At 47.5% G+C, this 26,573-nt stretch overlaps 1 protein-coding gene across 2 annotated transcripts in view; it reads right to left on the minus strand.

Annotated features, from left to right (window-relative positions):
• Positions 1-26,573, minus strand: part of PLEKHM1 (pleckstrin homology and RUN domain containing M1) — a 61,707-nt gene that overhangs the window by 26,730 nt on the left and 8,404 nt on the right. For both annotated transcript variants that reach the window (XM_054014602.1, XM_054014604.1), the window contains exons 2-4: positions 17,373-17,465; positions 12,311-12,558; positions 3,421-4,056 (exon numbers count right to left, since the gene is read on the minus strand). In XM_054014602.1, the coding sequence (XP_053870577.1) occupies positions 3,421-4,056; positions 12,311-12,558; positions 17,373-17,426 (938 nt within the window). In that variant the 5' untranslated portion in view covers positions 17,427-17,465. The remainder of the gene's footprint in view (positions 1-3,420; positions 4,057-12,310; positions 12,559-17,372; positions 17,466-26,573) is intronic.

A 26,573-nucleotide genomic window follows, 5' to 3' on the forward strand; every position in this document is an offset into this window, starting at 1 on the left:
GAGTCTGTCTGGGCAAAAATCACATTGGGAAAGAAAGCTACTAGAGCCTCCCCTGAGATAGTGCTTGGGGTGTGCTACAGACCACCGGGATCCGATCTGGATATGGATAGAGACCTCTTTAATCTTTTTAATGAAGTAAACACTAATGGGAATTGTGTGATCATGGAAGACTTTAACTTCCCAGATATAGACTGGAGAACAAGTGCTAGTAATAATAATAGGGCTCAGATTTTCCTGGATGCGGTAGCTGATGGATTCCTTCACCAAGTAGTTGAAGAACCAACAAGAGGGAATGCCATTTTAGATTTGGTTTTGGTGAGTAGTGAGGACCTCATAGAAGAAATGGTTGTAGGGGACAACCTTGGTTCAAATGATCACGAGCTAATTCAGTTCAAACTAGATGGAAGGATAAACAAAAATAGATCTGGGACTAGGGTTTTTGATTTCAAAAGGGCTAACTTTAAAGAATTAAGGAAATTAGTTAGGGAAGTGGATTGGACTGAAGAACTTGGGGATCTAAAGGCGGAGGAGGCCTGGAATTACTTCAAGTCAAAGTTGCAGAAACTATCAAAAGCCTGCATCCCAAGAAAGGGGAAAAAATTCATAGGCAGGAGTTGTAGACCAAGCTGGATGAGCAAGCATCTCAGAGAGGTGACTAAGAAAAAGCAGAGAGCCTATAAGGAGTGGAAGATGGGATGGATTAGCAAGGAAAGCTACCTTATTGAGGTCAGAACATGTAGGGATAAAGTGAGAAAGGCCAAAAGCCATGTAGAGGGGGACCTTGCAAAGGGAATTAAAATCAATAGTAAAAGGTTCTATAGCCATATAAATAAGAAGAAAACAAAGAAAGAAGTGGGACTGCTAAACACTAAGGATGGAGTGGAGGTTAAAGATAACCTCGGCATGGCCCAATATCTAAACAAATACTTTGCCTCAGTCTTTAATGAGGAGCTTAGGGATAATGGTAGGATGACAAATGGGAATGAGGATATGGAGGTAGATATTACCACATCTGAGGTAGAAACCAAACTCGAACAGCTTAATGGGACTAAATCGGGGGGCCCAGATAATCTTCATCCAAGAATATTAAAGGAACTGGCACATGAAATTGCTGCAAGCCCATTAGCAAGAATTTTGAATGAATCAGTAAACTCAGGGATTGTACTGTACGACTGAAGAATTGCTAACATAGTTCCTATTTTTAAGAAAGGAAAAAAAGCGATCCGAGTAACTATAGCCCTGTTAGTTTGACATCTGTAGTATGCAAGGTCTTGGAAAATTTTTTGAAGGAAAGTAGTTAAGGACATTGAAGTTAATGGTAATTGGGACAAAATACAACATAGTTTTACAAAAGATAGATCATGCCAAACTAACCTGATCTCCTTCTTTGAGAAGGTAATAGATTTTTTTAGACAAAGGAAACGCGGTGGATCTAATTTACCTCCATTTCAGTAAGGCATTTGATATGGTTCCACATGGGGAATTATTAGCTAAATTGGAAAAGATGGGGATCAATATGAAAATTGAAAGGTGGATAAGGAACTGGTTAAACGGGAGACTACAACGGGTTGTACTGAAAGATGAACTGTCAGGCTGGAAGGAGGTTACTAGTGGAGTTACTCAGGGATCGGTTTTGGGACCAATCTTATTTAATCTTTTTATTACTGCCCTTAGCACAAAAAGTGGGAATGTGCTAATAAAGTTTGTGGATGACACAAAGCTGGGAGGTATTGCTAATACAGAGAAGGACCGGGATATCATACAGGAAGATCTGGATGACCTTGTAAACTGGAGTAATAGTAATAGGATGAAATTTAATAGTGAAAAGTGCAAGATCACGCATTTAGGGATTAATAACAAGAATTTTGGTTACAAATTGGGGACACATCAGTTGGAAGTAACAGAGGAGGAGAAGGACCTTGGAGTATTGGCTGAACACAGGATGACTATGAGCCGCCAATGTGATATGGCCGTTAAAAAAGCTAATGCGGTCTTGGGATGCATCAGGCGAGGTATTTCCAGTAAAGATAAGGTGGTGTTAGTACCATTATACAAGGCACTGGTGAGACCTCATCTGGAATATTGTGTGCAGTTCTGGTCTCCCATGTTTAAGAAGGATGAATTCAAACTGGAACAGGTACAGAGAAGGGCTACTAGGATGAGCCGAGGAATATATATATATGGAGATATACCTATCTCATAGAACTGGAAGGGACCCTGAAAGGTCATCGAGTCCAGGCCCCTGCCTTCACTAGCAGGACCAAGTATTGATTTTGCCCCAGATCGGAATGGAAAACCTGTCTTATGAAAGGAGACTCAAAGAACTTGGCTTGTTTAGCCTAACCAAAAGAAGGCTGAGGGGGAGATATGATTGTTCTTTATAAATATATCAGAGGGATAAATATCAGGGAGAGAGAGGAATTATTTAAGCTTAGTACCAATGTGGACACAAGAACAAATGGATATAAACTGCACATTAGGAAGTTTAGACTTGAAATTAGATGAAGGTTTCTAACCATTAGAGGAGTGAAGTTCTGGAACAGCCTTCCAAGGGGAGTAGTGGGGGCAAAAGACATATCTAGCTTCAAGACGAAGCTTGATAAGTTTATGGAGGGGATGGTATGATGGGATAGCCTACTAATTTTGGCAGTTAATTGATCTTTGATTATTAGCAGGTAAATATGTCCAATGGTCTGTGATGGGATGTTAGATGGGGTGGGATCGGAGTTACTACAGAGAATTCTTTCCTGGGTGCTGGCTGGTGAGTCTTGCCCACATGCTCAGGGTTTAGCTGATCACCATATTTGGGGTCGGGAAGGAATTTTCCTCCAGGGCAGATTGGCAGAGGCCCTGGAAGTTTTTCGCCTTCCTCTGCAGCGTGGGGCACGAGGCACTTGCTGGAGGATTCTCTGCACCTTGAGATCTTTAAATCACGATTTGAGGACTTCAGTAGCTCAGACATAGGTTAGGGGTTTGTTACAGGAGTGGGTGGGTGAGATTCTGTGGCCTGTGCTGTGAAGGAGGTCAGACTAGATGATCATAACGGTCCCTTCTGACCTTAAAGTCTATGAGGAGACAAGGGTACCAGCCAGGAGTCAATCACCCAGCAGGAGTGTTCTGAAAGACAGCTGACTAACCAGGCAGGCCTACATCCTCAAAGGTATTTAGGCACCTACCTTCCATAGATTTCAGTTGTTCTGGGCTGCAATCACTTTATTTGGCAGGAAGACTCCAGTCAAGCCTTGTAATATGCTTTCCTTTTGCCTTTCCACACCCCATGAGGGAAAAGATATTGGTTTGGGGAGAGACATGTGAAGGGGAGAATGGTAGGTTTTCTGCTTTTGAGAGAGAGAGGATGAAACGCAGGGGTAAAGAGGAGGGTTAAGAAACCCTCAGCAAAGAGCATTCTCAGATACTTACTCTTGCAGAGAACTGTCTAAATCCTCTGCGTTTGCTGCCCCTAAATCAGAGTCATACGACAGCGGTTCCTCACACCTATCAGGACTTCTAGTGCAGTTGGCCTGCAGGAGGCCATCAGAGCCCAGGCTGGAGGACAGCTGGGATGAACTTGTAGTGTTAAGGCTTAGCGTGGAGCATGTAAGTTTACTTTGGTCCTCATTTTTACTGAGGGGCAATATGTTGGGTTGAGCTTCAATATCATCAGATCCTGAAGAACGTGAGACCAAACCCAGGGACTCCTTTCTTTGGGATTCAGAACTAGAGGATGTTAGATGCTCCAGAAGCTCCGAAACAGGACACAGACCAGACAGGGACAAGGGCGTTATAGTCCATTCATTTAAAACTGCTGATTTATAGGACAGTTCGAAGGTCAGGGAAGTTAACCCTTGCAAGAAGCTAAGCAGAAATTCACATTCCTCTGCATCCAGCAGCAGGGCTGTCGTCTGATAATACTCTGGCAGCCTGGACTTCTCTTGTAGCAGTAACTTCAAATAACACTCCATGAGGCCATCATTCAAGGCAAGCCTTAACCAAGCACGGCAGCGCCCCACGTCAGTGCTGATAAAATGTAACTGTTCCAGCTCTAAAATGATGTTTCTAGGGGAGGAAAGAACAGAACATGTTAACAACTGCATTGTGAGAGCATTGCAATGTACAGACTGTGGAGGGGGGCAGATGCACTTCACGAAAGCACAGACTGCCAGAGGGAGGGTCAGGAGATACAGCACACCAGGGAGGAAGGAGGCAGCCCCAGGATGGGGCAGAAGCTGAGATAGGCATTTCCCAGTATTGTCATTTGACCTGCGCAGTGAGACATCACATTCCTAGCCATCGACTGCACCTCATGTCTCTTTCTAAAATGATAAAAAATAGGGCTTGTTGGAAGTTTTCAGTCAAAACTTTTTCTACGGAAAACGGGGGTTGGATGATTTCTGGTTTTGCGCAAAGAGCATCTGTTTTCTGTGGGAAATACTGATTTGCATCAAAAGCCCAAACTCTTGAAAACCAAAATATTTTGATTTGGAAATGCTGCCACAGCACCTCTATGGCAGTGGTTCTAAACCAGGGGTCTGGGTAGGGCTGTCCTTAGGGGCCCTATGCAGAACTATTAAACTGGTGCCCCTATGCCTGATGGCAGCCCATGTGTATTTTAGAGAAGGGGGGTCTTTTGAAGGATTTATTTAAAAAACTGTATGTCTGAAGATCCAAGCATTTAAGGCTAAAGATGAATACTCAGATTGTGCATCTAAAAATCTATGCAAGGATTTTTTAGAGATGTGATTTTATAATCTTCAGCAACACACTAATGACATTTTTAAAGCAAATTTTAAACTATGGTCCTGTAGACTAACATGTTCTGAGTAAAAGGCGAAAGATTTATACGATCTGAAAAGAAACCAGTATTACAGTAATTCACAACTGTTTTTGTTAGGGCCTTGGCTACACTTGCAGATGTACAGCGCTGAGAGTTAAACCTGACTTCGTGCAGCTGAGTAGGGAGAGCGCTGCAGTCTGTCCACACCGACAGCTGCCCAGCGCACTGTCGTGGCCACATTTGCGGCAATTGCAGCGCTATTGGGAGCGGTGCATTATGGGTAGCTATCCCACAGAGCACCTTTTCCCATTCTGGCGCCGTGGGTTGTGGGAAGGGGGCATGGGTGCGGGGGATTCTGGGTCCTGTCCCAATGCCCCGTGATGCATCGCTTCGCATCCCAGAAATCCCTTTGTTTCCGTCCACCTTTGGCACCATCTTTCAACGGTTTCTGTGCAGCGCGATCTGTCTGCGGGAAATAGAGTCCGAACTGCTGAGGCGTATGCTGACAAGTCTCGCCAGCACATCACGTTTGGCTATCGAACTATTCCTTAAGATCCAAAGTGACAGTGAGAGTGACGGTGAGGATTCCGAAGATGCTATTGAGACGCGTAACGCATACAACACGAAATTGCTTGTGGCATTCACGGACATGCTTAGCACCGTGGAACGCCGCTTTTGGGTTCGGGAAACAAGCACCGAGTGGTGGGATCACATCGTCATGGAAGTCTGGGATGACGAGCAGTGGCTGCAGAACTTTTGGATGAGAAAAGCCACTTTCATGGGACTGTGTGAGGAGCTTGCCCCCACCCTGCGGCGCAAGGACACAAGATTGAGAGCTGTCCTGCCAGTGGAGAAGCGGGTGGCTATTGCAATCTGGAAGCTGGCAACTCCAGACAGCTACCGGTCAGTCGCAAACCAGTTTGGAGTGGGAAAGTCGACCGTTGGAATCGTGTTGATGCAAGTTTGCAAGGCCATTAATCGCATCCTACTCAGAAGAACCGTGACTCTGGGTAACGTGCAGGAAATAGTGGATGGCTTTGCACAAATGGGGTTCCCTAACTGTGGAGGGGCGATAGATGGGACGCACATTCCTATTCTGGCACCACCCCACCTAGGATCCGAGTACGTTAATCGGAAGGGGTATTTCTCTATGGCTCTCCAGGCGCTTGTGGGCGTTTCATTGACATTAACACAGGCTGGCCTGGAAAGGTGCATGACGCACGCATCTTTCGGAACACTTGGCTGTTCAGGAAGATGCAGGCCGGGACTTTTTTCCCAGAGCGGAAGATCACGGTAGGGGAAGTTGAAATGCCCATTGTGATCCTTGGAGATCCCACTTACCCATTAATGCCGTGGCTCATGAAACCCTACACAGGGAGCCTTGACAGCAGCAAGGAACGGTTTAACTACAGGCTGAGCCGGTGCCGAATGACTGTGGAGTGTGCCTTTGGCCGTTTAAAAGCCCGCTGGCGATCTCTGTATGGGAAGCTGGACTTGGCCGAAAGCAGCATCCCCGGGGTTATATCCGCGTGCTGTGCCCTCCATAATATTTGTGAAGGGAGGGGTGAAAGCTTCACTCAGGCATGGACCTCCGAGGTTCAAAACCTGGAGGCTGAATTTGCACAGCCAGAGAGCAGGGCTATTACAGGGGCCCAGCGCGGGGCTGCAAGGATTAGGCATGCCTTGAGGGAGCAATTTGAGGCTGAAAACCAGCAGTGATATCTGGTGCCCTGCACAGGAGTGAAGTGCAGTAGTTCCAATCTTTAGGAATCAGTGTCTGCTTAGCAGACAAGCAGACTTGCAGTGCCTGTTTATTTCCTGGGCTAAGGAGTCTTTTACTTTATGCAATAATAAAGAATGTTTTCAAAGCCAAAGAATCCATTTATTGAAAAGAAAAAAAAATTATTTATTGAAAAGAAACAAGGCGGTGGAGTGGGGAACAGTACAATCACAGATTCACATATGTCCTGTCTGGTGTGCTGTGCAGTGAGTGCTGCACTTCAGGACAGCTACACTGCATGGTGATGGGGGTTGAGTGCAGAGGGAAGGGTCGTGGTCTTCAGGGTTGGGTGGTGAAGATACTGGTGTTGGAGGCAGCGGATGGCGTGAAGAACACGGAAGTTGGGGAAAGTGGGTTGGAGGTGACAGTGGGGCACAACGGAAAGAGTTTTGGGACAAGGGCTGTAGGGGGGGTGGCGTTTGCGTTTTCGGTACTGCTCCTCTTTCTGCATGGCTACCAGCTCCTGGATAGCATCTGCTTGGCGCTCCAGGATGCTGATGAGCCTATCAGTGCTTTGCTGCCGGTGCGCGGTGTTTTGCCGCCGGTGTGCTGTGTTTTCCTGGCAGATCCTGCTTTCGCTCTCCCTCCAGTCCTGTGCCTTCTCGTTCTCTTTAATAGATTGCCGCATCACTTCTTGCAGCATGTCGTCTTTGCTTTTTCGCGGTCTCTTCCTGAGTCTTTGCAGTCTCTGAGCAGGCGATAAGAGGGACGGCTGAGGTCTCAAGGTTGATGCAGCTATATAGGCAAAATACAACATTTAACAGAGGCAGCATTGTTTATACCAGACAGAGTAATGATTCCCCCCGCACTTAAGGAGTAGAAAACACACAGCGTCTACACAATAGCATAATTTTCCCATCCGAAACAGAGCGCACATATCCCACGGGAGCCTCAAAATGGTGAGTAATGGGGACTGATTGTTTCAGGGCTGCACTGTCCTCTGGGTTTCTGTGCCTTGGGGAGAGCCAACAGCTTCAGGGGGCACCTACACTGAACACTGTCCCAACATTTTCCACAGGAGTTCGTCCTGGACGATATCTCGCTGCTGAGGGTGACCTGGGAAGCAAGGGAGGGTCTTCTACTGCAATGCGGCTTCCGCCCTGGCCCATATGCAGCTTGCCTGTGTGCAGCAATGGTCCACCAGCCCCTCGCGGCACAGTGGCGCGGACACGTTAGCCTGGCTGGGACAAGGACCACGGTGGCTCTCCCTATAAACCCTGCGCAAGCGCATTGCACACGTTCTGGATGAGACATTCGAAGAGATTACCGAGGCTGATTACCGCGATGTGATAAACCACATCAATGCACTATACCGCATCTAGGCATGCATGCCTAACCCTCCTCTCCCAAAGAGCCCGCACCGAAAAAATTCCTTCTCGAAAAAAAAAAAATGCTTACCGGGAACCTGCTCTTCTGTTTGTCCTCCACCAAGTACTGGCCGCTGCGACTGGTTACCATCCTCCTGGCTCAAGAAGAGCTCCTGGCTGCATGGCTCCAGGGATTCCGGGGTGTCTCCATCCGGCCCACCAGCATCACTCCCGTTTTCCTCCTTCTCCTCCTCCCCCCCCCCACCCCACCGGCTCTGAAGTGTCCATGGTGGTGCTCGGAGTGGAGGTGGGGTTAACCCCAAGTATCGCATCCAGCTCCTTGTAGAATCTGCAGGTCGCAGGGGGAGCACCCGAGCTGCCATTTACGTCGTGGGCTTTGCGGTAGGCACTCCGCAGCTCCTTCACTTTAATCCTGCACTGCAGGGCGTCCCGGTCATGGCCCCTTTCCATCATGTCCTTTGATACCTTCCCAAAGGTATCCTAATTCCTACGGCTGGAGCGCAGCTGGGACTGGACAGCTTCCTCCCCCCAAACACTGATGAGGTCCAGCAACTCACCATTGCTCCATGCTGGGGCTCGCTTGGCGCGTGGAGGCATGGTCACCTGGAAAGATTTGCTGATAGCACTCCACGCCACGCCGGGCTGAGCAAACAGGAAGGGGATTTTTTTTAATTCCCGGGGAATGTAAAGGGTCGGTCACATGGTTGGTTACCTGAGGCCAGGGCAGTAGAGTTTGAACTGATGACCAGAGTGGCTAGAACAGGCATTGTGGGATACTGTCGAATAATTCTGGAGGCCAGTCACAGTGCTTTGGGTGGCCACACTGGTGCCCCAGCGCTGCACTTGCTATTCCTCTCGGAGATGTGGAGTACATGCAGCGCTGCAACCAAGGAGATACAGCGCTGCAAATGCCTGGCCAGTGTGGACAGGGAGTGAATTACAGCGTTGGGGGAGGCTTTACAGCGCTGTAACTTGCAAGTGTAGCCAAGGCCTAGGAAATTCAGAAACTGTCAGTATATACCTAGGGGTTGGCAAATGCCAGTTAAATGGCTTCATTATCACTTGAATGGCTCTTTAACAGTTTCAATGTTGTGCTAATATGTCTGGCAGGCTATTTAACTTTTAAGTACTAGATCCCCTCCTGAGGAGATTCACCAGGCTGCAGCAGCCAGCTGTGGTGGGTGCTTGCAGGACGGGTCAGAACAGGGATGGGAAGAGGCAGATGGGTGGACACCAGGGATGCCCCAAATTTTCAGGTGCCCGATGCAGCTGTGTATGCTGCATATGCCTAAGGACGGCCCTGGGTCCGGGGGCCCGAGGGGCTACAAGCAGATTTCAGGGGTTCCATCAAGCACCTCTGGCATTAGATTCGCTATGGCCCAGGCAGATAGCCGAAGTCCTGCCACGTGGGACTGCAGCCCAGGTCCCCAAGTCCTACCACCCGCCTGATCAACTTAGCTTCGCGGGGCCCCCTATGGTGTGGGACCACGGGCATTGCCCTCCTTGCTTCCCCCAACACCGGCCCTGGCTTTTATATGCAGAAAAACAGCTGTTGTGGGACAGCTGGGCTGTGGAGTTTTTATAGCATGTTGAGGGGGAGGGCCTCATAAAGAAAAAGGTTGAGAACCCCTGCTCTATGGGATGGGCTCCCTGGCTGGACTACATCTCCCATGAGGCACTGCCTCTCCTCTCCAAGAATGGGGAGGAGCTCCCATCTTTGCTGCTCTTTTGTCTGGAGACCATTTTCTGTTGTCCCAACTGGATATTCAAAATGGCAATGGCAAACTTAATTATCTGAAAGGAATTAAAAAGTAAAATGTGCACAATACTGTGAAATGCAGCAAAACTTGCTGAGACACAAAACCAGCTGGCTCCACGACTGGTTCTTTTCTAAAGGTGAAGGCATTTCTGAACTAGGTACAAGGAGGGAGGTGGTGTTTCAATGACAAGTTCCTTCATGCACATTGTTCCACCAGCAGCTCCTATGCGTGCCCAGCACCTTCTCTAGGCAGGGAAAGATGCAGGGAAGCCACAAAGTGGCAGAGCTTCTTTCTTCCCCTCACTGATTAATCAAAACCAACAGATTTCAAATATTTCCCCCCAAAAATCTAATGATGACACTAGTCCTTGGTCCCAGCTCACATTTCAGTTGGTGGTACCGAGGGCATATTAAAAGTCATGGCAAAAGAGTGTGGGTCTTTTTGTTCATTTTTAAAAACAAAGGCGTAAATGTTCAAAGGCACAAAAATGTCTCCCAGAGTGTGTGAAAAGTGGATGTCTTTGACTCTTTCATAACTCATAAACAGCTAAGGGAATCTGGATGAAACTTTCCAAAAACATATGCTTTTGGGCTAAGATTCTGTCCAGAAGGTAAATGTTTCAAAAACTCATTAGCATACAAAAATAGCAAATAAGAACAGCTAGCTCTTATCTAATGCTTTTCATCAAGAGATCTCAACGCGCTTTATGGAGGAAATCAGTACCATTATACCCATTTTACAGATGGGAAAACTGAGGCACAGAAAGGGGAATACAACCTGACCAAGGTCACCAAGCAGGGAATGGAATCCAGGCCTCCTGAGTCCCTGCCCAGGCCACAACAATTTTACAACCTTGACTACAGGGTTCACTACATTGCAATAAACTCCCTAGAATACAATGGCCAACTTTCTCAATGGGCTGTCTTATATGCTACCCACATATGCTCGGAAACTGCAGGTAGCACACCATGGTGCTCTCCTTATTTAGCGGTGCTTCTTGAATAGAGCAACGGAGGGCAGTGGATCCTCATTTGGGTTTCAGAGTAGAAGCCGTGTTAGTCTGTATCCGCAAAAAGAACAGGAGTACTTGTGGCACCTTAGAGACTAACAAATTTGATATGCATCCGAAGAAGTGGGCTGTAGTCCACGAAAGCTTATGCTCTAATAAATTTGTTAGTCTCTAAGGTGCCACAAGTACTCCTGTCCTCATTTGGGTGCAATTTGAGCTACTGATTTTGATCTATAAAGTCCCAATAAATGTGCGGGTTTCTGGTTATCTGCTGGCCCATCTACTCTACAACAATGGAGTCAAGGAGCCTGCTTATCATCGGATGTCCCTTAACCTGGTTACAACACAGTTCCTGCTTGTAGTACTGTAGAGAAACCCTCAACCAGGACTGGCCTGAGGGAAAATGGCGCCCTAGGCGAACTTGTATCTTGGTGCCCCGGCCCACATGGGTGTGGTGCCCCCCCATTGACCCTGGCCCCCATGACTGCCCCCTTCGCCCCTCTCCTGTGCCCATGTGGGGAAACTGACCTGGATGCACAGAGCAGCTGGCATTGCTGCTCACTCCCCCACCCCAAGCGCTGCTCCTCTGTGCACCCCTAAGGGGCTGTGGGGAGCGGTGTCAGGACTCACTGCATCCAGGTCACTTTCCCCACCTGGACTGCATAAGGGAAGGACAGGAGAGCAGAGCCCAGCTGGGGGAAGTGACCTGGATGGATAGAGCGCTTGGCAGGGGGTGCCTGGATGCACTGCTTGCTGCCACCCCCCCACACCCCCAAGTCCCTCTGCCTGTAGGAAGCAGGGAGAAATCTGGAACACCTCCCCACCTCCCCAATGCAGTGCTCCCCTGCCAGCCGGGAGCAGTTTCTGACTCTACACCAGCAGCACGCTCCTCTGTGCTGCTGTATGGCACCCCCTTGACCATGGCACCCCTGAGCAAGGCCAGCCCTGACCTTAACCATGGAGCAAAGTGGGCTAAAGCTGTGGGCGTTTCTCCTGACTCAGAACTGTTTTTATTGAAGACTGAGCCTGAGGGGATGTCTACACTGCGATATCAGACTCTCAAGCACATACACGGCGGGCCCAGGCCAGCTGACTTGAGCTCGCTGGGCTCAGATTTCAGGGCTATTAAATTGCAGTGTAGAAGTTCAGGCTCAGGTTGGAGCCGGGGTTTTGAGACCCCGCATGGGTGAGTTTCTCCTGCCCAAATGTCTACACTGCAATTTTTAGCCCTGCCGCCCGAGTCAACTGACCTGGGTTTTGAGTCTCATGTTCTTGATCGCAGTGTAGACGTACCCTTAGGGGCCACTTCCTTCCCTATGACCCATCCCAACAACTGCGATGCGCTCAGTGATTAAGATCTGGGAGCTGAGAAGAGGGTATGGTCCCAAGGAGTCCCTTTACTCTGGCACTTGCTTCCCCCATTGGTCCCACACAGCCCAAATCTGCTGATCTTCCAGACCCCTTCCATGGTCTGTGTTCCCTCAAGCTTCTGGCAGTGGGGGCGAAGTATTCGGAGAGAGGGTGGGATGAGGGGCAGTTAGTCCTTTTGAGTTGGCCATGTGTCTACTGACTGCTCCATGAACTGCGTGGCTTTTAACATACGTAAATGTACCAAGGAATCAACAGGCTGTAAGTGACTGTAAGATGGAAGCTCCTCACCTGTGCGTGATGGTTTTCAGCAAGCCCCAGAAGACGGGCTGGGGAAGAGGTGCACGGCCACATGTTTTTTTCCCTTTTCCTCCAGCCTCTGTTTTTATGTACTTCGCCTTCAGTCCATGCACAAACACAGCCTCTAGTGCACAGCACAGGGCATTAGCATCGTCAGTGTCACTGGTTACAACGGCATCGGAGGTTACATACTGTTTCTGCAATCCCTTGATGGAACTCACCAACTGCTTCTTGATCAACTACAGGATAAAGCATGTGGATTTGTGTTATAAGAACAGCTCGCTTCAAAAAGGATCCCTTGTAATATAGCTCCCGCACACTAAAGAAAACAGGCTCCACATTGTTTTTGTGAAGCTCTTGTGTCTCAGGTTTTCCTTTTGTCCACCCCCAGTGACCCATTGTTTTGCAGAGAGCCTGCAGCACACTCTCTTTAGTGCTTTCCTAGCTGTAGTCAATTTGCTTGAAAGAAAAATCATTTCTTTCCTAGGCTGTGTCTTCACTAGAAACGTTGCAGCTGTGCCACTGTAGTACTTCAGTGTAGACACTTATTACAGTGACGGGAGGGGTTCTCCCATTGCTGCAGTCAGGGGGGCTGGCACAATGTGTACAGTGAGGGGTACGGAGAGCCACTGAACCAAACTGTAAACCCTGCATATGATGGAAACCTCCTCAAGCCCGGGGGTGCTGCCACACCGCCATTTCCAGCACCTATGGCTCTAGTTAACCCACCTTCCTGTGAGGCGCTAGCTAGGTCGACGGAAGAATTCTTCTGTTGACCTAATGCTGTCTACAGAGGTTAGGTTAGCTTAACTACATCAATCACACCCCGGAGCAACATAGCTGGGTCAACCTAACATTTTAGTCAAGTATCAGAGGGGGAGCCGTGTTAGTCTGGATCTGTAAAAAGCAACAGAGAGTCCTGTGGCACCTTTAAGACTAACAGATGTATTGGAGCATAAGCTTTCGTGGATGAATACCCACTTCGTTGGATGCATGTGGGCATTCACCCACGAAAACTTATGCTCCAATACATCTGTTAGTCTTAAAGGTGCCACAGGACTCTAACTTTTTAGTGTAGACACTTGTTTGGGATAAACAGAGGATTACAGGAGTGAGTATGAGAAACCCTGCACAAACAGGAAAATGCTTAAAAACAGGATGTGAAATAACTACTGGACTCACACAGAAGAATCAACCACAACAGTTGATCAATTAGAACTTGTCTCGCTATCAGAAATCAAGCCTAGTTCATCATGTTGTGTGTGGTGTTAACAAGGCTTGGCTGTGTTAAACAGTTAAAGGGACACATCAGGTAGTCACCCAAGAATGTGACCTAGCAGCTGTTTTTTGGAAGGTGGGTTCTGGTGCGTGCTATTCCCCTCGGAGCTTTTAAGCAGGCATTACAGTGATACCATAAGAATTCTGCACACCAAGGGTTCGATTTTATTCTTACTTACACTGTGTAAATAAGGAGCAACTTCAATGAGGCTAACAGATTTACATTGGTGTAAATCATCTTCACATAGACCACTACTGAGCCCAGAGGCCTTAATCAGGTTTATATTTAAAATGAAAGCTTAACTCCCCCACGGGAGCTTCAGCTAACTTTGATAAGGCCCCAGCAGAGCTTGCAAACATTTCTAGCTTAAAAATTGATCATCTAACCAAAGATAAAAGGCGGAGAAACTGAAGATGAGGTGTGTTTTTAAGATAGAATTGTTTTTTAATATCCTACATAGAAAAAGGGAATATGCCCCTTCTCTCTCTTTATCCCACATTTCAGTACTGTCTTCCAAAAGAAATTCTTATCATAGAATCATAGAAGATTAGGGTTTGAAGGGACCTCAGGAGGTCATCTAGTCCAAAGCCCTGCTCAAAGCAGGACCAACCCCAACTAAATCATCCCAGCCAGGGCTTTGTCAAGCTGGGCCTTAAAAACCTCTAAGGGAAGTGGTCTCCGAAGTGGGGTGCGCGCACCCCAAAGGGTGCGCAAGAGGATCCTTGGGGGTGCGCGGCAGGAGGAGTGGTTTTTTTTTCTTTTTTCTTCATCAGGCGGGAGTCCAAGCGGCTTTTTTTTTTTTTGCTTCAGCAAAAATGGTCGAGCCAGTACAGCATGGGGTGCGTGCTCAAAATTTTTTTACGGATAAGGGTGCACGATCCAAAAAAAGTTTGGAGACCACTGCTCTAGGGAACCCATTCCAGTGCTTCATCACCCTCCTAGGGAAATAGTTGTCCCTAATATCCACCCGAGACCTCCCCCACTGCAACTTCAGACAATTGCTCCTTGTTCTGTTATCTGCCACCACTGAGAACAGCCGAGCTCCATCCTGTTTGGAACCCCCCTTCAGGTAGTTGAAGGCTGCTAGCCAATCCCCCCTCACTCTTCTCTTCTGCAGACTAAATAAGCCCAGTTCCCTCAGCCTTGCCTCATAAGTCACGTGCCCCAGCCCCCTAATCATTTTCTACACCCTCCGCTGCACTCTCTCCAATTTTTCCACATCCTTTCTGTAGTGGGGGGGCCCAAAACTGGACGCAGTACTCCAGATCCACCGTGGCCTCATCAGTGCCAAATAGAGGGGAATAATCACTCATCTGCTGGTAATGCTCCTACTAATGTAGCCCAATATGCCGTTAGCCTTCTTGGCAACAAGGGCACACTGCTGACTCATATCCAGCTTCTCATCCACTGTAATCCCCAGGTCCTTTTCTGCAGAACTGCTGCTTAGCCAGTCGGTCCCCAGACTGTAGCAGTGCATGGGATTCTTCCGTCCGAAGTGCAGGACTCTCCACTTGTCCTTGTTGAACCTCATCAGATTTATTTTCGCCTAATCCTCCAATTTGTCTAGGTCCCTCTGTCCATGATTACAGACAGATTTCAGACCAAATTTCAGGTGGAAGGTTTATTTTAAGAAGATACATTGGGTCCAAATAAGGCTTAAAATTGCTGCAATTGTTTAGAGTGGGCTGCCTGATATTTGGTGATGGTTGGGAGAAGCAGTCCCTAATTTTCTTTCTTTATTTAGTTTGTGATGTTTTACTCCTCAAGGTCTTTAGCCAGGATCTTCAGCAGTGAACAGTGATTTGGGTGCCTGATTTCTAAAAAGGGCATAATATCCACCCTCCGCAAAATGACCCCTTCCCGGGGTCTCAAGTTGGGCACCTGAAAATTGAGGCATCCTAAAATCACTAGTCACTTTCTCCAAGACTTCCACAGCCCATTTTACTCCACTTACAGGGCCAAGATCCCAGATGTATTTTTTGGCAGTCAAAGTTTACTACAAGAATTCAGCCTAGTTAAAGACAGTGTTTCCTGAGGCACTTAGTGTGGAGTGATTTGGGGGACAATGGCCAGGCAGGTGAGGAGCGGAGACCTTTGCTTCTTGTACTGTTACTTTGTCCAACCTCTTGCCCCACATGCCCCTCCCCCGTTTGCCTGTCTCATCCTTCTGCAGAAAAGGACCTAGGGGTCACAGTGGACAAGAAGCTGGATATGAGTCAACAGTGTGCTCTTGTTGCCAAGAAGGCTAACGGCATTTTGGGCTGTATAAGTAGGGGCATTGCCAGCAGATCGAGGAATGTGATCATTCCCCTTTATTCAACATTGGTGAGGCCTCATCTGGAATACTGTGTCCAGTTTTGGGCCCCACATTACAAGAAGGATGTGGAAAAATTGGAAAGAGTCCAATGGAGGGCAACAAAAATGATTAGGGGTCTGGAGCACATGACTTATGAGGAGAGGCTGAGGGAACTGGGATTGTTTAGTCTGCAGAAGAGAAGAATGAGGGGGGATTTGATAGCAGCCTTCAACTACCTGAAGGGGGGTTCCAAAGAGGATGGAGCTCGGCTGTTCTCAGTGATGGCAGATGACAGAACAAGGAGCAATGGTCTCAAGTTGCAGTGGGGGAGAGGTCCAGGTTGGATATTAGGAAACACTATTTCACTAGGAGGGTGGTGAAACACTGGAATGCGTTACCTAGGGAGGTGGTGGAGTCTCCTTCCTTGGAGGTTTTTAAGGCCCGGCTTGACAAAGCCCTGGCTGGGATGATTTAGTTGGGAATTGGTCCTGCTTTGAGCAGGGGGATGGACTAGATGACCTCTTGAGGTCCCTTCCAACCCTGATCTTCTATGATTCTATGATCCTTCTGTCACATCTTGTAAGTACCTATCTCGTGAGTTCTTTGGGGTACGGACTGTCATTTCACTGCCTGACTGTACAACACCCAGCACAAGGAGCCCTAGTCCTTGATTGGCACCTTGGGCATTACTGCCATAAAATAATATATATTTTATACACACATTCTATATGCCTAATTCTGTTCTAGGACTAAATTAAGCACAACATTGTAATCCTTATGCTTGTAGCTAATTTACTAAAATGTTGTTTCTAAACATGTACAGATTCCAAAGGTTGTGTAAAGAAAAATACACCAGCTACTAACATTTCCGTAATATTGTTCCTTGGCACCAATCTAACACTGTACATCATCTCCGCATTGTACAGTGCCTCTCGATCGGAGAGCCTGACTACACTCGAGTTTTTGGTTGTGCTATAGCTCAAGTTAACCAATTGCCAATTCACTGGTGTTAACTAACATCCTTGGGCCTGCTAGTTTAGACACTCCACAGATATTTCTTTTCCATGACACACATCTCTGCCATTGGGAACAATGTTTGTAGATTGTTGAGAGCCTGGACTAGGGCAACTATACATAGCAATGCCAGCAACCCCTCCTAGTGGAGACCGTTCATATCGGCAACAAAACCAAAACCAAACCAAAACCGTTGCCGGTACAGTTTATACTGATTTGTCTTGTTTGTCTGTGTCTAGAGCAGGGCTTTTGCCTGTACTGAAATGTCATTAGAAAAAAAAAAGAAAGACTCTCACCCCTAATCTGCATTGTTGTATTGGCAAAAGTTTCCAGTGTAGAGCTGGCCTAGCACTTACAGTCATGTTAGTAATCTCCAGTTACCTGTCAGTCAGTTAACTTGAGTTACGGCACAATCAAAAACTCTCATCAGACAGGCCCTGAGAAAATCAACTGGACTCACTCACCTGTATTACTACCTTGGGGTCAGGTCCATTTTCAGTTGTGTGACTGGAATGCATTTCAACTCCTGCTGCCACCTAACTCTGATTACATGACACCTGTAGAAAGACAAAGGGGGAAGATTTTAACTTATAAGTGAACAAGCTAAAGTATTAAATTCACCTGCCATGCAACACGGATTCAACAGGATGTGCAGATCACATTCACAGTCTGTTTGAAAGTCTTCACAGCCAGATCACTGCTCCCAATCAGGTCAGGAATGATCTTGACATTGTTAGATTTACCAAAATGCACTCTGCACACATTCACGTAATTTCAAACAAAATTCAGAACATGCTGACTGATGCCAGTCCCAATACTCTCCCCTGGGACAATGTAAATATTCCCCACGCATTTACCACCCAAGCACAAGCCTGAAGTAGTAGATGGGCTGACGGTTGGGCTCAGGTTCTATCAGAACAGGGAAGTAGGCTGTAGAGATGAGGACATGCCATGTCTCAAAGGGGCAAATCTAGGAATTTACTTTACAGTCTCCTGCTCCTTGAAGTAGGACTGCCTTTGTGTTCTCTTCTTGTAGTGCCTTGCATGAGAGCCCTAGCCATGGACAAGGACCCTAGGGATTACCGCAACACAAATAATTAATAGCAATGTTAACAAAAGAGCTCCAGCTAGTCTATTCTGCTCTGTGGGTGAAGGCATAAGAAGGCAGGAGAAGTTTTACATTCTGTGCAAAAGGAGCCCCAAGCACAGAAAGATCCCCTGGGTGGGGACACAGCCTTCTGCTTTGAGATCATCAGCACTGCTGGATCCAAAGCCTGAACAGACACTTGAATCCTGGTAAAAGCAGCTCCAGGGAAAAACAGGCTCTCCAAGAGTGTGGAGTAGTCTGGGTTCACATCGAAGAACACTTCACACCCAGGTCTGCTACTGAAATTTCAACTTGCTGCACCTGAGTGCCACACAAACCAGGAGACTCGCCGTCTAACTTAGCCCAACTTGTTGCAGAGTGCACAAGGCCTTGGGTACAAACAGGGCAAAAGCTGGTGATATAAAGTTGACAATCTCAGCCACTGTGGAGGTGAGGATGTGGCCGCGCCAACGTCAGTGCAGACTGTACAAGCACCCGTCCCCCTGCAGATGTACTCGCTTGTGCAGCCCACACTGAAGATCATTGCCTCATTTCTATTTTCAGTGATCTGACTAGGTTACAGCTAGCGTGCATCTGTCTATACAAGCTGCAAATCACACTGCAGCTGCAGTGTAGATGTATGTTTCGAGTGAAACTGACCAAAATTCAAACAGAGAATACACACGCGTGCACCATGACAATCTGCCACTACAATCTGGATCTGAACAAGCAAACAGAAAACTCTGCAGCAGGAAACTCTAGCCTGATTCCCAGCTGGTCAGAACTTCAGAGAGATTCTAGTAGAAAAGAAAACTCGTGGTGTCCACTGCAGCTTTGTCACAAGGTTTCTTAAACTCTTTGCATTGCAATAAAAAATGCTGAGTGTGGTGACCACAAGTGGTGCTTTAACCTCTGCCCCATGTGTTCAATCTGTTGATTATTTGTGACCTGTGAGGAGAAGCACATGGAGACAATGCCTAGAGGACAGTAACAATAGTAGTGACCTGGAGATATCTGTCACTGTTATACGCATTGCACTAGTGCTGAGAAGATTCAATCAGGATCTGAGCCGCACTGTGCTAGGCCCTGCACAAACTGACACTTTCCCTGTCCCAACACGTGAACGTGCCACTGGGCCACCAGTCTCCTCCCTTGCAGGGACTAGTGCCACCAGCCACAAATTCAAAGTGAGAGAGGTGATGTAACCCTACCCTACAATTGTCACCCCCAAAATCCAGTGTATGGCCACTTCTGTGAGTGCAGATTGAAGGCAATCTGGAGTAATCCTATGGCTTTCATGGCAGCCATAAAATCCTGGGTTAACCGAGAAGACGCAACTGCATGGACCTTGAAGTCACTCATTACAATAAGCCTGGGCTACTTCCATACGAGCCAGATGGCACTTCCGCCAACACTGATGGAAATCAGAGATGCAGCCACGTGGCTTATACAGCACAATTATTTCCAGTTTAACCCCATCTCAGGGTTGCTACTTCTCATGACAGTAACATTATTCACACTTAAGGTCGGGCTCCTGGAATCACATGAGAATCAACTTAAAAAACCCCCAAACATGTCTCGTTTTTACAGTAGCAGAGAAAAGTTGGAGACATGTACGCTAAAGGCACAAAAACAGAAGGCAAGTAAAAATGTATTATTTTTTAATCTCATTGATTGGAAGGGCCAGCCTCACGATTTCTGAATGCTTGTGGTTGGCAATGCTTCTCCTGTCAAAAAGAGTGGGCAAACTCATGGGAATCAACTTTTGGAATCGAGCACCTCCTACATGCGAACAGCCCAACTAAGCCACTTGCCAAACTTCCCTCAGGTCATGCTAAACCTGGTATCCATCTTCAGAAAGCTATGCTAATACAGACCAAGCCAGCCGGGTCTCCATTACACACCACGGAGAGTGTATAGAAGTGAAGGCAGCTATAAAAAATGGAAAAAAAAAAACCCATGTATAAAAATGGAAGTAAGGGGAAGTTGATATTAATGATTGTATTTTTGAAGAATGATTAGCAGGGTCCGTCCCATGTAGGTCAGTGCCATCCAAGCAGAGAGGAAGAAAATTCACATAGTCCCATTTTTGAGGCTTTAAAAAAGCTTTAGAATCATCATAGAATCATAGAATATCAGCGTTGGAAGGGACCTCAGGAGGTCATCTAGTCCAACCCCCTGCTCAAAGCAGGGCCAATTCCCAACTAAATCATCCCAGCCAGGGCTTTGTCAAGCCTGACTTTAAAAACCTCTAAGGAAGGAGATTCCACCACCTCCCTAGGTAACCCATTCCAGTGCTTCACCACCGTCCTAGTGAAAAAGTTTTTCCTAATATCCAACCTAGACCTCCCCCACTGCAACTTGAGACCATTGCTCCTTGTTCTGTCATCTGGTACCACTGAGAACAGTCTAGATCCATCCTCTTTGGAACCTCCTTTCAGGTAGTTGAAAGCAGCTATTAAATCCGCCCCCCATTCTTCTCTTCTGCAGACTAAACAATCCCAGTTCCCTCTGCCTCTCCTCATAAGTCATCTGCTCCAGCCCCCTAATCATTTTTGTTGCCCTCTGCTGGACTCTTTCCAATTTTTCCACATCCTTCTTGTAGTGTGGGGCCCAAAACTGGACACAGTACTCCAGATGAGGCCTCACCAATGTCGAATAGAGGGGAACGATCACGTCCCTCGATCTGCTGGCAAAGAGCAACTCTCCCCCGTGTGGAACACCAGAGGCCAGATTCTCAACCAAGCTCAGCACTGAGCAGCTCCCATTGCTCTCAGTGGGAGCTGCTGGGTGCGGAGTACTGGGAAAATCTGGTCACAAAGGCTTTGCAGCCTCCCAGAGCAGCCCCTGCTCCATTCCCCACTATGGGACACTGATACCCACATCCTCAGAAGTATTCAGGCACCGAATGCCCATTGAAATCAATTGAGAGTTCGGTACCTACAGTAAAAGTCTTTTATGGATCTGAGCCTCAGGGCTTCTCTCTCCCCTCCTCCCAACAGAGGAGCTTCTTCATCCCATTCAGATGAGAGTCACCCGGGGTCTCCCACCTTCTTCTGTTTTAATAACTGTCATTTGAATGGACTTTTCGAAACACTCAGATTTGCAAAGGGCTGAAATATTTGACAGAGAGCAGCTCCGTCAGTCTCATGAGTGCCAGGCTAATGCTGTATGTCAGCTCTGGGTAAGAAACAGCAGGGCCCCCCTGCCCATTCAGAGGGCATCTGGTTACAAAACTGAGTCGTTCTTCAAAAATACAAACCCTCCCCTCACCATCTTCTCACACGGCGACACACTGTATAAGGGTCTGTGTTACTCAGACAGGCGGAGAGGATGATCACGGTGGTCCCTTTTGGCCTTATCATCTATGAATAATGATGGGCTCTGTAGACAAATCGGATCACCTCAATACTCCAAACCAAACTACGCTGCTGCTGCAGCTTTTTCCTCCCCACACAAACGACGGGACATGTGGCAGATCAGCAACACAGATTCATTTTGTAGAACTCTTCAAACAAACACAGAGAAAACATTTAAAAAAAACCTGTTGCCAACACAGGCAACAGCACTTTGCAAGGCAGTTTGGAAAACAATTAAAACCATACAGAAGTGATTCAGTTCGTTCCCTGGAAATCCACAACTTTGACTTTGGAACTGATTTAAAAGAATAAGATTCAGAATGGACGAATTACAGGGGCACCCAAACTTAACAAATCTGTACAGGAAATTGGCACATGGTTTCCTTGTTAACAATCAACACTCAAACACTGCTCACGCAGAGCGCACCTAGGAACACATAAGGAAAGTAAAATTAAGATCAACCCTATGGAGTCCTCTTACCTTAGGATGTGGAGATTGCTATTCAGAGAGACAGACAAGCCACGTATATATTGATTAACCAAGCCAAATGGGTTTCCAAATTCTAAAGTATGGGCATATCTGACCACGTATATCCTTCAGAAATTAATTACTTGTTAATAACAATAGTATCAAAAAAGAGGCCAGACTCTTCCCAACAGATTTCCTTCCTGGAGACGGGCTCCTGGATGAACTCTCACAGACTGGCTTCCTTGTTTTAAACCTCATTGATGACAAGTAGCTGCTCACACAGTTTGGATGGAAAACAATAACCAACGATGACAGCGTTACCCAGTGACTCAAAGCCTGGAAACAGAGCCAGTCATTTTCCAAGTATGAGGACCTTGGAAGTTATCCTCCACCCAGAGAAAATTAAGGAGCTTGCACACCAGCCAGATCAAACAGCTCTTTCCTGCTGTCAATGCAGCCCTCTTCTCCGCCCACAGTATGACAAGGAATAAGCAGTTTCAGCACCAACACCAGGAAGCTTTTCCTTCAAAACCAGAATGACATCCACCTCCAAATCCTACCTCCAGCAGAGATTTCTGTATCCCGAAAAGATCGGGGATTCATGAAGCCCACTAGGTACTTGCTATTGCCAACCTATTTTAGTGCTCAGGTACTGTATTACAAGGATGGGTGGCGGCACACAACAATCTGCTAAACAGCAGCACAGTGTTGGGAATCAACATTCTGGGAGAGGGAGCACTGACTAATGGTTATAGCAGTGATTACAGAGAGGACAGACAAGCATGTAGATACAAGAGAGTGAATATCCTGGCCTAAGCAGATGATCTGGTCCTGATTGCAGACAACCCCGAGAGTCTCCAACAAATGCTTGATATCACCAGCCAGACTGTCAACTGGATGGGAGTCCGCTTCAATGCCAGGAAGTGTGCATCCCTGCATATCGATGGCAGTAGAAGGGATTCGGTCCGGGCTACGTCTTTTCAGATCCAGGGTGAACCCATGATCTTCCTCGAGGACGGACAAGTGTACCAACATTTCAGCATGCCGACGTGTTTCCACATCCAACAGACGCTTGAGGATACCATCACTGAGATCCTATAAGATGGGGCCAGGATCGACTCTTCCCTACTGGCACCGTGGCAGAAGATCAATGCCTTGAACACCTTTCTGATCCCCCGTATCTCATTTGTCCTGAGGGGATCTGCCATGGCGAAGGTACCTCTAAACAAGGCAGACAACACCACCGGCAGCTGGTGAAGAAGTGGATGTTTCTTCCCCAAAGGGCCAGCAATAAACTGGTGTACATCTTGCACAGGCAGGGCAGCACCAACATCCCTTGAATGGGTGATCAGTGCGATGTTGCCATGATTACTCATGCCTTCCGCCGTGCACGGACACCATGGTGAGGAACATCGCAGAGAGCACTCTGCAGGATGCCATCAAGAAGCGAATCGTCAGGACCCCCTCCAACCAAGATGTTGCCACCTACATGAGCGGCTCGCTGGAAAGTGAATTTGGAAAACAGGGTAGACTTTGCTTCTCTCTGGACTCGTGCCACCAATGCTACAGGACGACTGGAGAAGCGTATCAGCTGCCACTGGATGTGGTGCGAGGAATGCCAGGAGCTGGGAGTCCTGGTGCCACAGGTGAAGAATACAGATCACACTATCATCACTCCGAGAGCTAGAACCATGCTGGAGAGGACCCTGAAGGATGCCATCCACTGCCAATACGTGGAAAACCTGAAATGGAAGCTGGACCAGGGCAAGGCGTTCGAGGTGACGTGCAAGTGGAATGCCAGCAACCACTTCCTCCGTGGGGGCAGCTTCACCCGATTTGCCGACTGAAGGTTCATCCACAGGGCCCGGCTCAACTGCATCCCACTGAACAGAGCCGTCTGCCACTGGAATCGGGACAAGCAATGTAGAAAGTGCGGCTACGCCAACGAGACGCTACCCCACATCCTGTGTTGCTGCAAGACCCATTTGAGAGCTTGGCAGCTGTGACACAACGCCATCCAAGATCTCCTGGCCAGAGCCATCCCACCACCTGTGGGGAAGGTTTCCATGAACTCCGCCATTCCTGGAACCGACAGCCAACTGCGACCGGACATTGACATCACCAACAAAGTCTGGAAGAAGATCTTCATGGTGGACGCCATAGTGCCATTAGAGAACAGGACCCTGGCCTTCCACGATGCCCGAGCTTGAAAGGTAGAGAAATAAGCCCCTCTGGCCGAAACCTTGAGAGCTAAGGGTTCCAGGTCCAGACACACGCACTGATTGTCGGAACCGTAGGCGCATGGGACCCCAGTAATGAATGAGTGCTGAGAGAATGTGGAATCAATCAGCACTACGCTCAGCTGATGCGGCAACTCATGGTGTCAGACACAATCAGGTGGTCAAGGGACATCTACATAGAACACATCACCGGACATGGGCAATAACAGGAGGAATGAGTTGGAAGTCGATGAGAGGCACAGTCAGGAAAGTAACTGAAATACTTTCCTCGTGGATTGTATTTTCTAAATGGACGACCTACCTAATTCTCAATTACTGAGGGACAATCTTCACTCATTGATACATTTGCTTTCCACAACCAAATCTCTGTACAACTTTTCATAAGCGATGTAACCGAGTACTCGGATTCTAATATCTAAACTGTATCGTTAAATCTATTTACCTAAATTTGGGTTACTGCTGATTATGTACTCTATGTATCATATGACTTTTAAAAACAAACTATACCCAGATGTGCAGACACTCTTTTCCCAACCTATGTATTATATAATTTTTTTAACATTAGCTTTAATAAAATGTTTAAATCTGTTCTTATCAGCACCCGTAGCTAAGCAGTTGCCAAGCTATTCCAAGCTCTGCCAGAAGTGCAAACCCACTTCTAACTTATTTCTAGAATTTGTAAGTGACACTTGCCTGCCTCCTACAGCTGGGAGTACAAGACTTTCCTCAATAGCAAAGGTTGTGAAGTGCACAGAAATATCAACACTGGTCAGTGGAAGAAGCAAAACTCTAACTTGTGGCCTCCTGGCTCCCAGCACAGCCTTGGCTAAAAGGTATTGTGAGGGAAGTCTCTTCCTCCCCCCCCCCCCCCAATCTCCCTGAGCAATCCTGAGGTACAACACTGAGGGCTACAGGACAGTCCTTTCGATTCACAGGCTGTCCCACCAAAAATGGAAGAGGGGGGAAGCCATAGCATGAGAAAGCCCAGCCTGGAACTAGCTAGTGACTGAACATGAGCTGAGTGACTGATGCTTGCACCATACCTCTGAGGTCAATTTGGCCACCACAGGCCAGAAAACACAGACTGCACTTGACCGACAAGCGTGGTGGTGAACAAAGAATTACTTCCAGCTGCTAATGAAACCAGCATTTTCAGCTTAAAATGCTGCAGCCACAGCTACACCCCAAGTCAGGGAGCCCACCTACTTGCACAAATGCTCAATGCACTCCATACGCTCCTCATTCAGGACAGCACAGTGAAGCACACAAAAGACAGGACATGCAGAGCTGAGGATGAATGCTCAACTGTGCCTTAATTATGTGATCACATAACAGTATCTCTCAAATGCAGCAATAGGAGAGTTTTCACCTGCACACACACGTAACATGTAATTCGCAAGTGCTGGAGATAAGGGGAAGTTCTGTGGCCTGTGTTATACAGGAGCTCAGACTAGACAATGACGATGGTTCCTTCTTACCTTGGAACCTATGAATCTATGAACTCAGAGTTCCTGTGTTCTTAGGCTTTGTCTACACTGGCAAGTTTCTGCACAGTAAAGCAGCTTTCTGCGGTGTAACTCCCGAGGTCTACACACTGCCAAGCTACTTAGTGTGCAGAAACTCCTCAGTTGCAGCGTTGCACAAAAACCACCTGCGCTGCATTGCCAGTGTAAACATATCAATTGCTTTCAGCGCTGTAATTGGCCCCCGGAAGTGTCCCATAATCCCTCAAGTGGCCACTCTGCTTATTGTTTTGAACTCAGCTGTCCTGGAGACATGCACCGCTCTCCTTTCAAAGCTCCCTTTCTGACAGCCCTTGGGTGCTGTGCTGATCTGCTCTGGGACACAAAGCAAACCATTATTGTGCAATGCTCCTGCTGTTGAACACAGAGGCAGGCAGGCAGGCAGGCAGGCGTGTGTGTGTGTGTGTGTGTGTGTGTGTGTGTGTGTGTGTGTGTGTGTGTGTGTGTGTGTGTGTGTGTTACAAAACAGCATGCTGACACACTCTGTCCCCCAAAACACACTGCCTCTCTCCCCCCCCCCCCACACACACTCCCTGTCACACACTCTCGCCCATCCACTTCAGTTGAAAAGCAGCTGGCAATGTAGTAGGATGCCCATGGAACAATGGGACTGAGAAACCTGCATCATGTGATGCTGTGCCTGCCCCTTGAGGCATTGCAAACCCTTCCCAAAGCACCCTGTGGCCAGTTGCACAATGGGATAGCTACCACAGTGCACTGCTCTCTTTGCCGTTGCAAGAGCTGCTAATGTGGATGCGCTCCACCATCACAAGGAGCACAGTGTGCACACGCAACAGCGGTTTAATTCCAGCGCTTTAATAAAAAATTATATAACTTGTTGCACAAAAACTTTGCAGTGTAGACATACCCTTACTAAGATATTGTGGAGCCAATAAAATAATTTAATATGGAGAAATCAGATAAAATTGGGAAATTCCATAGAGTTTCAATTAAGTTTTCTTCTATCTGGAGAGTGAGGTGGAGTTG

The sequence above is a fragment of the Malaclemys terrapin genome, chromosome 25 (genome assembly GCF_027887155.1).
Source record: "Malaclemys terrapin pileata isolate rMalTer1 chromosome 25, rMalTer1.hap1, whole genome shotgun sequence".
NCBI classification, from domain to species: Eukaryota; Metazoa; Chordata; order Testudines; family Emydidae; genus Malaclemys; species Malaclemys terrapin.